This window comes from Falco cherrug, chromosome 4 (genome assembly GCF_023634085.1).
Source record: "Falco cherrug isolate bFalChe1 chromosome 4, bFalChe1.pri, whole genome shotgun sequence".
Classification (NCBI taxonomy): domain Eukaryota; kingdom Metazoa; phylum Chordata; class Aves; order Falconiformes; family Falconidae; genus Falco; species Falco cherrug.
In genome coordinates this window covers 37839032-37849804 of record NC_073700.1, presented here as the reverse complement: position 1 = coordinate 37849804, position 10773 = coordinate 37839032, and the positions used below count along the sequence as shown (strand labels likewise).

Sequence of the window (10773 nt, the reverse complement as noted above, 5' to 3'; positions counted from 1 at the left end):
CTCCGTGGGGCTGCTAAGCCCTGCTTCCCTGCACTTCCAAGGCAAAGGTGCTCAAACCCCAGTTTTTAACTCGGAAATCTGCTCATGTGCCAGGGTTTTGAGTCAGAAATTCCCCCAGCGTTGTCTGCTGGGATATGCTTTGTGCAGGAGCAGAGCCTGAGCTGAGGGACAGCCAGCTCTGTGCCGGGGGACGGGTTCCTGCATGTGATGGGTGCCAGATGCTCTGGCCGGTGTTCGGCTGTCTGGCGGCTCTGCCGGGACACGGCGGAGGCTGGCGAGCAGATGGCAGGGAGATAACACCTCCCCGGCATTCTGATAAGTATGACCCTGCTCTGCTGCTGATTAAAAGATTAATTTTGGAGTTTGAAATAGGAATTTAATAAATAAACATGAGCTGCCAGTGGGACCTTGCCTGGCATCATCAGGATGCAGGGTGGTGATTGCTGCAGCTGGACCAGTGGCTCATCCCTCAGCACCAGTTTCCCCCGGTGGTGATGCTGGTGTGACCCCGTGGGGCTGTCCTGTACAGCTTCGCTCCTCCGGAGAGTGGCTGCTGGAGGCTGTAAGCAGATTTTGCAACGGTGGCTTTGGCACAGGAGCTTTGCCAGACCCAGCAGGAAATAAAACAGCCCCAAAGGTGCATTGACACCAGGCAGGTCCTGCAGCTGGTGGCTGGACCGGCTGAGTGTGCCCCAGGTGGGTGCAAAGCTGCTGCTGGCTCCTCGCTGGGCACAGCTGGGGTGCTAGGCTGGCCCGCCCCCCCCCGCCCCCCCCCCCCCCCCCAGTCCCCTTTCATTATCATTACTGCTGTGTTTATGGCTTGTGCCAGGGTCCAAGTTTGAGCATGGGGATGTTCACAGCTCAAGGATGGGTCAAAGGTCTTCCCAAGCCTCTGCTGCTCTCCTGGCTCGGTGGCGTGTTCTGAAATATTTCCCTCCAATATGTTGTTTTCCCTTCTTTCTGTACATGGTGTTTTCTGTTCCCTCCTCCTTTCAATCTTCTTTCTTATGGATTCCCCTGGGTGAGTTTCCTGCCATCGTTCTCTTGTTTTCCCTAGTTACTGTGGGGAGGACAGACTGGTGGCCTGAGAGCAGGGTCTGCAGCCCCCACCACTGACCATCCCCAGTTAATGAGTTTATAACCATCCAATCCCACAGCCCGGGGGATTTAGAAAGGCAGGGAGGGTTATAATCCTGTTAACCCTTCACAGAAGCTGACACCCAAGTCAGGGTGACAGCACGCATCCTCGAGCAGAGCAGCAGATCACCTCCCTCACAGGAGGGTGAGGAAGAGGGAGGAAGGCTTCCACGTGTGTGTGAGATGCCACCACACCTTGTCTCCTGCTGGAGTGGGATGAAGCGAGCTCGTTCAAGCTTTCCTGCGTGATTGTATTCAAATTGTGTTAAACCCAATCTCAAGTGGGGACATTGGAGGTCTGGGCTGGAGCAGATGTTGGGGGACACTTACCACAGCTGGGTGTGGGGTGCTGGCACAAACACTCCTCCTGAAGACCTCTGGCAGACCAAGCATGACCTCACTTCCACCCAAAACAACTTCTCTTCCTAATTATCGTGAGACAGGCAAATTAAAGAAACCCTTTTGCCTTTCCCTCAACCAAAGCCTTTCAGAGCAGCCTGGGAAGAGCTGCATGTCGATGGAGGGGTCTGTCCATGGGAAAACACTTGTAACCCTTCTCCAAGCCCCAGTGGTCTGAGACCAGCTCTGCCCCACCAGCCCCGCAAGGCAGGTGCCTGTGGACTGGCATCCTCATCGGGCAAGAAGCACCTCCAGAAAATGCTCCACCTTGATTGACTGGATGCATGCTTTCCAGGTGGGATCAGCTCCCTCCTGGAAGCCCCTGTCCCGTTCCTGCCCCCCCCCCCCCCCCCCCCCCCCAGTGTGTAGGTGATGGGCAGCAAAGACCTGGCTTTTAGACAGCAAAGGTCCCTTGGGATGAATCTGTCATGCTGAAGAAATCCACTGGTTGAGAAGGATATTGGAAAATGGGATGAAGTTCAGAGGAGGGTGATAAAAGGAGCTGAAGAATGGAAAAGCCTGGCCAGTGGTGAAAGGTGGCATCTCCTACTGCCCATGGTCTTGGTGGCCTGGTGGTGTTGGTTCACCGGGCAGATGCCCTGGGAGAAGGGGTCCTCTTCCCTGAAGGGTAAGGAGATGCATCCAGCTCAGGGTGGAGACATTGTCCTTCAAGAGAAAGAGAGTGTAAGCGTTGGAAAAGTGTCTCAGCTTTAAAATCTCCTCTCCTCTCCATCTTGATACTAATGAGCAGGCTTTGGTTTGGGCAGGAGTGAAGGGTGACCCACCAGTTCAAGGAGTGGGGAGGATGGAATGTTCACCAGGAGCCACCTTCTGACCTCTGAAGCTGGAGGAGACCCATGCTTAGCTGCAGGGAGTGGAGCTGGGTTGGCAAGGGGGCTTGTTAGGATGGGGTAGGGGTGCTACAGCCTCTGGCTTTCCTTGGAGGAAGGATGGTGCCTTTCCGTCCTGTCCTGGAGGACTGAGCCCTTTTGCAAGGAAGGGACACTGCGGAGATGAGGCGTGTGGCAATGACCAGGGCTGGCCACCCACCTCGGGGAGGGGGGCCTGGGTGTGCAGCCATGTGGGTGGCAGTGAAAAGCAGCAGCTGCCCCTGGGCAGCTTCTCCGGTCCCCTGGGATCCCCCTCTGTGCCCTGGGGGAAGAGGATGAAGGAGCACTGAGGTCTGCACGGCCATCGGGAGGAGGAAGGTGCCCATAGGGTCAATGTGTGACTGCTGCCAGCCACACTCGTGGGGACGAGGTTTCACCATGAGCAGTGTCACTGGGAAACGGCAGGATGCTGGGCTCGGGGGAGAAGCATCCCCTGGCCGGGGCCAGCAGCACCGCTTCATCTGCTGCCGCCCCTCTGTGTGGCCGGGGAGCTGCTGACGCCCAGGGACGGGCACACATCACTGCTGGTCCCTGGGTGCTTCCCGTGGTACCTGCCTGCTTCCTTCACCAGTAATGCTGGCAGCATGGTTTTGTTTGGATGCAGTTTACTCCTCGGGAGATTCTGACTGGACACAAGAGGAAAATTTTTTGTGATGAGAACAATCAGCTATTGGAATAATGTCCCCGGGGAAGCGGTTGGATGTTCTTAAGTTTCAGCCAGGCAGGGTGCTGGGCTGGAGCATGCTCTTGCCAGGAAAGTTTGGACCAGGTAGTCCTTGAGGTCACTTCCCACCTGCTATTCTGTAGTCCTATGATTGTTTGTTCCCTCTTTTATTCAGTCTTGTCTGTGAACATCCCTGATCTCATGAGCTCATCTGAAGCAACACTACAGGTAATATTTATGAAAACCGTGCAGGCTGCACCGTGACTGTGGACAACAGGCAGCTGCTTCCCAGTTCCGTAGCAGATGATTTCTTTTGTTTGATTTATTATCAGTTCTTTGTAGCTGATCCTGTAAGCAGCACAGTTGCATTTTTCTGTTTTCTAATCAGATGTAAATGTCTCTTCAGCCTACGCTGATTTTGTTTTGTCATGAAACAAATGTTGGGTTGTTGTTAAGCAAGTGCCTGATGCTGCCTGGGCAGCTCTTTGCTCCCACCATGGCTCTCGGCATTGGTGGGATGCGGGCAGAGACCATAACACAGTGCCCTGGTGAGGGCTACCCTCCCACCTCAGAACATCTTACTGCTGCTTTCCAGAGCTGAAAGCCCTCAGGCAGACCTCACTGCCACTGCAGGATGTCTCTCCAACTAATTCCCACCCACGCAAACCTGCTCAGACCCTGTTCCTCTGATAAGCCGTGTGCAGCGGCTCCTCACGGGCTCGGTGATGTTGCTTTCAGTGCCACCCACCCATCCCCAGCTCCGGCATCCTTGTGCCGCTGCTTTGCTGAGCTCAGGGTCCTACCTGGAGCTGCCACTTATTTGGGGTGATTTGGCCCTGGCTGAAGTACCTGGTTCAGTCATGGATGCTCACTGGGATCGGGCTGGGCTGAGCATCCCCGCAGGGTCTGGCCATACCCAGGCTTGGCTGCCCCGCACGGCGAGGGTGGCTGAGCCTGGCTGCCCTGAGTGCTGGTGTGGGCAAACCCCTCCCAGCATGCTGGCAGGTCTGAGAGCACCACATCCTTGTACCTGGCCCTTTCCCTTGACTTTTGCATTTTGCTCTGTGTTCTTGCCAGGGATGCACCTTGTCTCATGCTCACCAACATGCCTGTCCCTGTGGTTGGGTCTTCTCTCTTTCTGTAGCTATTTTTCATCATAAATCTCACAATTCCGTATCCCACAGCCAGCATGACTGCAATGAGAGCCTGCCTGTGAGGAGCCAGCCCTGGTTTGTGGGGACAGCCATGCACGGCTCCTCCAGCTTGCAAGTGCAATTTGGTGGCTGCCGTTCTCCTACTTTGGTGCTTGCGCTGGTCTTTCCCAAGAAGCAGGGTAGGGAGGAGAAGACAGACCAAGGAAGAAATGTAGAAGAGCCCTTTATCCACTGCCAGTCTGAAGGCTGCTTTCCCAGAAGGTCCTTCAACCAGCACGCAGAGCAGAGGTGGATAATAATGTAGCAGAGAATCACATATGCTCACGATTTTCTGTTGGATAGAAAAGAAACTCTTATCAGTTTTGTTGCATCCCTATCTAAACCATTATTTTATATCTCTGATCCTAATGGTGCTTTCTAAAGCAAGAAGGCTGAAATCTCCCACCCTGGGTACTGAAGGGGAGGGAGCCTCGAGGCAGCACGTGGCTTGGCTGGAGGCTGGCAGGATTGCATAATTGTATTTAGGAGAAAATCCAAATTTAAAATGTGCTGCCAGGAAAATTCAGGGGGGAGAGAAGCAGGAGAGAGCATCCTTCCCGTGGAAGGATGGGAGACCTTCACGATGGGATAGAAAACTAATACCTTCAAAATCCAGGAGCTGGTGGCTTCCAAGCCTGGAAGCCCAGAGGTTCTGTGTGCCCTGGGGAAGCAGCCCTGCTCTGGCACAGTGGTATATGCAGGTCCTCTTCAGCCAGGGGATCAGTGGAGATGTCTTGGCTGTCCCACCAGCAGACAGACGTGCTGGAGACATTTCTTTAGCTCTAGTTTCAGACAGGCTGCCTGTTCCATCTGCCTAAGGAGCTCCATGGGCTGTGGCTTGGGCTGCACGAGATTTCCAGGTCTCTTTGCCACCAGTCAGTGCTGAAGGCTCAGTTGCATGAGAAGATCAGTTCCTAGGGTTTAGCCTCAATGTTGGTGCTGGAATAACCAAGCAGACCAGTGGCTCTATTTCTTTGCTTGTCTGGCTTTAATGTGACCTGGAGATGTCCCTCCCTGAGTGGCCAGGCTGCAAAGAACTGTTTGGCTGGGGAGAGCACTCACCAAACCCCTCAGTTTCAAATGAAGGTGTGTTTCACAAAAGATGAGCCTTGGGAAATGTCTTCCCATGCATTTTTGCATTTTCTGCTTGCCGTCTCTCCACCCGCTGTGATGCTAGCACCTCCAGTGATGTTAAACCTGTGACCTCCACCTATTGTGGGCCAGCTGCTCCCAGCACAGTGTGCTTGTAGTCTGGCTAGGGAAGGGCAAGGGGAGACTCAAATCATGAGAAAAAATAACTTTACTGTGGGTTGTGCTTGTTTCAGCCATCCTCTTTCCTGCTTTTCTTTCTGAAACCCAGACAAATATATTGCCACCATCTTCTCCACCTGCTTCCCCTGGGTGGTGGTCAAAGTCTGGCAGTTTGGAGAAGTTGTGATGCCCTGGAGGAGAAGGTGGGACGGTGTGTAGGGGCACAGTCAGCACCAGCACCAGTCTGCTTTGCCCCCTGGGCTCCTCGGCAGGAATCAGCAGCCCAGCCGGCTGCTGCCGGGTAGGGGACGAGCACCCCTGCAGCAGGTGCAGGCGCCGGTACATAACACACTCCCTCCCTGCACCTCTCCCCAGCACTCCCAGTTTCTCTCTCCTGCTTTCCCCTTCATGATCTATTAGAAAAATGTATGGGAAATGTGCTTGACTTGTGCTATCTTTTGCCATCAGCATTTTTTTTACCTTATGGTCCTTCTCTGAGACTTATTTCAATTCCACTCATAGCTTCACCCACCTGCTTATGCATGCTAGTGTTAAGTAAAGCTGACTGATACAGTTTCACTCAACTTTTTATATTAAAAATATTTTTTAAGCAAAAATAACTTTTTACATAGCAACCCCCTCCCCTTTTTCAATCAGTTCTCAAACTTTTTTTCTAGCAGTCAACAAAAAGGCGGACATGCAGGTTAAGAGCAGGTTTATATGCTGTCTAGCCCTGTGGTGTTAAGTTTGTACTTATTTGTGCTTCTTCCATTCATCCATTAATTTAAAAATGTAAAGGCTTGTCAGCAGTTTCCTGGGATAAGAAGCTTGGGCTTTCTAGCTGGATTTACTCTGAGTTGCTCAGCTAGGTCCCAGCTCAGGGAAGAGCTTGAGTGTATGGCATATCCCCTTTGCCAGTGCGATGTTTGCCTTCAGCACCGGTTACACAGAGCAGGACTGGGACCCTTGGGCCAGTTACATGGTTACCCTTTCTGAATGTGAGCCCAAGTTTTAGAACACTGAAAAACTTCTGAAACTTTCTGTAAATAAGACAGATTGGCAGGAGCAGTATCAGTGTCTGACGCTTTTGCCAGAGTCAGCCTGTATTGCTGAGGATGTGAGGGTTTGGAGATAAATTCGGAACCTGAGCCCTCTCCTCTTCCCTGAGGGCCTCTTTGCTTCTGTTTTCATTTACTTCACGACCTCTCAGACAAATGTGTGGCTTATTGTAACATCCCACCCAGCTGGTATGAAGCATCGGCACGTGGGAAGGGCGAGCATCCTTCTGGGTGCAGCTGGCAGCGGTTGGAAGGACCACAGTCGGTGGGACCATGGTTGGGCTGCTGAAGGATTTGGTTTTGAAGGTGCTGAGGACCCAAGCCCCAAACAAATACACATATGCTTGACGTTGAGTGTGGAAATTGTTCCCTATAATGCAGAAACCAGGGTGGATGAATTGCTGAATTGCCAGGTAGGGAAACTCTCCCATTTGCCTGCATGTTTTGGGTCAGGCCAGCCTGGCTCTGGTGACCAGTTCTGCAGCCCCTGTGAAGCAGGTCAGAGGGGTCATCTTGTCCTGTTGATGTTGCTTCCAGTGCTTGTGCTGCCCCTTTCTTTCAGCAGCACTGATTTATTCCAGCCAAGGCTCTGGTCCATGACTCAAAGGGCTAATTCTGTGTATTGCTCTATCAGAGTCTCGAAGGACCTCAGAAGGTTGCACATTGAATTTTGGTGGTGGGATAGAAATTGTCTCTTACTGTGACTGGAATGATGATTAGTGCATTAGGAGTGTGATTGTTAGTGTAATGGGCAGCAGGCTGATTGGTGAGGGCTGCTGTGGTGTCCATTCCCAGGTGAGCTGCCCAAAAAGTCACCCCAAGGTGGGCATGGTGCCAGGGCGCTCCTGCTCGTCGGGGAGCTATGCCCTGGTGTGGGCCAGCTCCCCATCATAGAACAGGCAGGGATGGAGGGTTACTACACCCCAGTGGAGTTGAATTCGTGTGTCTGTTCTGCCACAAAACTTCCCAGCTAGCCTTGACCAGGTCACTTAGGGCCAAGGCTGGGGGTCACCAGACTCTTGGACCCTCCAGCCTCGATGGAGCGTGATGTTCAGCTCCACAGAGAGCTGGACATCGTCTGTGGGATGGCAGGAGAAAGAGCATCTCCCCACCATTGGGTGACTGTGAGGATCAGAAGTGTTGTGAGGCTCTTGGTGCAGAGAAGGCTGCAGCTGTCCAGCAGGCTGGGAAATGGCCCCCTGCGCAACCCCTTGTGCTTAGCCCCATTTGGCCGAAGCCTTTATGCAGACATGGACTAGGTGCTGGCCATGCCTTGGTTTGGTGGGATGCCTGTAATGTATCGCCATGTGCATCTACATGTGATCCCTACTTGGCGTTATTTATCCAAATGTTGATCTTGCAGCTAAATTAATTTATTTTCTAGGAGAGTTTTGGCCACCTAAAGGCCTAGTCTGCTCGGTTTTTAATATTTCATCTGAATGCCCTCCAGTGGAAGCCACTTTAAAAAAAAGCAATTAAAATGCAGGAAAACTGTCCACATTTGTCATTGTTTTAAAGCACCTTGCACTTGCCCAGCAAGGCTTCACACAGCCATTGGGGAAGCTCTTTCTAATAAAATTAGTTTTTTGCACATGGGAAAAGTAATATTCAACAGCATCAGATTCAAGGAAATATTTGGCAAAGAGTTTGCAGTGCAGGCAAGGACTTCCATACCTGATCCCCACCTGAGCAGGACTGATCTATGCTAATGCTCAGCTAACGAGGTCTGGTACCACTAATGGGGTTTGGCCAGCAGCCTGTGGAGAGATGCTACAGGAACAGCATAAGGAAGACGCTGTTGATGAAGTCTGGGCCAAGAACTTTCCTCTGACCTTAGCTGTCCCTGGAGCCAGTAGGGATGCAGGACCTGTGTCCTCCCACAGCTCCGGGGGAACATGTTTCCAGGGAATTTCTCTTCATTTCACACTCTGCCCACCAAGATCACAGTCCTGCTCCTGCCACGCCCCAAGGTGGCTTGTTCTAGGTCCATCCCTGCTCGCTGGCCAACCTTGGATAATTTCATTTCATCCCTCCATCCCCACGTCCCACAAAACAGGGGTCACGCTGCTGCCCTGGCTGGCTGATGTGCATCAAAGTGGGGGTGGAAGAGGCTGATTAGAGGCAGATCATACTTCTGACCTCCCAACAGAGAGTGGAACCACTGAACTTGCTTTGTATTAAGAAGGAAATGCTGTAGGCTGGAAAAGATGCTAAAAGGAAAAAAAAAATCCTAAACCCCTAAGTGCTACAGTGTGTTATTGCTTCCAAAGCTTTGCTACAGATTTTAAGCCTTTAGGGATGGTGAGCACGCATGTCCTGGGCTGAACGTTGCTCTTCATCCCTGGCGGGGCTGTTCCCGAAGACACATGATAGGATGCATCCAAATAATTGTCCTGTTGTGCTAAGGATGAGTGCGACAGCCCTGATGGGGGCTGGCAGAGCTCCCGTCCCGCTGCTTCAGGAAGGTGCTTGCGACGGCCCATGTCGTCTGTGGCTTGCATAAGCTTTAATCTAAAGTTGGAGATGTTTTTAGCTGATCTGTGTTAACGTTTGGCGGAATTAACATGCATACGGGGAGACCACGTGACCCCTTCCGACCTCCCTTGTTTTTTCTTTTTTTTTTTTCTTTTTTTTTTTTTTTCTCCCTTTGCTTTAACGGATTCCTGCCAAATCAGAGTGGCTGGCGCCCGGCAGGGCTGGGCTGCCGCCGCCAGCAAGATGCCCACCGTCTCTGTCCTTTACAAGGGAGCCATCATCATCAGCAGGTAATCCCCCCACCAGCTGGGGCGGGAATTGGGGAAGGGGCATGGGGCAGCCCTGGGGGTCCTGGCGGCCACTTCTAGCCAAGGGTCACCTGCTGTGGCTTCTCCAGGACCAGGGTTCGGTGGCAGAGATGGCTTGCGCTCAGCAGAAAGGGCTGAGGACGTCGTCACTAGCGCCTGTCGTTGGGTTTCTAGCGTCTCTAGCATTAGCGAAGCTCGCCCTGCTCTGCTGTTTGTGCACCGCATCGCGGATAAAAGTTGATCGTATCAAGTAGGCATCTGCTTTACCAAAACTGCTCTTGCGTTTCAGCTATTTCTGTTTGCTCATGGTGGAGTTTCCTCGGGGATTTACTTAAAATACTCTGAAAATCCTGGCTGGTAAATCGAACCAGTCTGGGCCCAGGGCTGCTCTGGCTGCCTGGGATGCCTTCAGACTCTGCTTCCTGTCAGCCAGATGTGGCCAGTTGTTTGTCCAGTCTTTTGAATACATGAACAATGCAAGAATATCAAGGGGGGTGGGTGGGGTGTATTTTTAATACAGAAAAAAGCTTCCAGTCTGAATATTTGAGGTGGGTGTCACTGGTTTTGCAGAATAGCTTGATATTTTGAGAGGTATTTTGAACGCCTGAAAAGAGAAGCTCCCAAGGTTTATTCCTCTCCTGCATCTGTTGTGCCCCACGCCGTGGTACCTTCTCAGCTGTATCCAGATTTGGGATCCAATATGGATTCAGAAACTCCTTTTCTCTTGTGACTTAAATTCTGGGAAGCAGAGTGTTCCAGGAGCCCCTCACCCCTGGTTTTCCACCTGGCACACCTGGCTTTGGATTTCTCAGATCAAGGTCACCCATCCTCGTGGGGGTGACCCATCCACGGGTCACCCAAGGAGGTCCCCAGCTATGGCAGAATGGAGCTGGGTGCTTTCAATGTCATTTATCTGGGACACCTGCTTTGCCAGACGGTGTTTAGGGGGAGGCTGTGGGGTGGTTGGGAGAGTTACTCAGCACGGGGGAGACTCAGGTGTGTAACGCTCCTCCACCTGCTTTGCCTTACGATGGGAAGCTCCCACCCTTGGCGAGGCGAGGCAGGAGCTTGAAGCAGCCCGGCAGATCTTGCTTTGCCCTTTTCCAGAGTCCCTGCCGGAGGGACGGAGGCTGCCTGCCTTACAGACCTCGGGAGCAGATCGCACCCGGCTGTCTTCATGACAGGCTGTCTGTATTTTTGAAACTGGTTTATTCCCGGAACATTGGTCTGAGCTTTGATCTCATTTCCCGGGAGCTGGACAGCTGTCCAGCCCTGTTAATCTGGGGTAATGAATCACAGACAGGTCCATCAGATTTGCTGGGTGGGGAGGATGATGTCCAGCCCTGCACATATTCTCTCATTTATCTGTATAAATTTCGCGGGGGGGTTCGGAGGGTG

The 10773-nt window shown here is 52.4% G+C and overlaps 1 protein-coding gene across 4 annotated transcripts in view; it reads left to right on the top strand.

Moving 5' to 3' along the window:
• Positions 1–10773, top strand: part of LOC102052647 (syntaxin-binding protein 4-like) — a 52282-nt gene that overhangs the window by 1411 nt on the left and 40098 nt on the right. The window contains exon 1 of one of the 4 annotated variants that reach the window (XM_055707040.1): positions 9255–9357. The exons of the other annotated variants lie outside the window; for them this stretch is intronic. Coding sequence (XP_055563015.1) covers positions 9311–9357 — 47 coding nt within the window. The 5' untranslated portion in view covers positions 9255–9310. Of the gene's footprint in view, positions 1–9254; positions 9358–10773 lie in introns of those variants that run through there. 4 annotated transcript variants of the gene reach the window in all.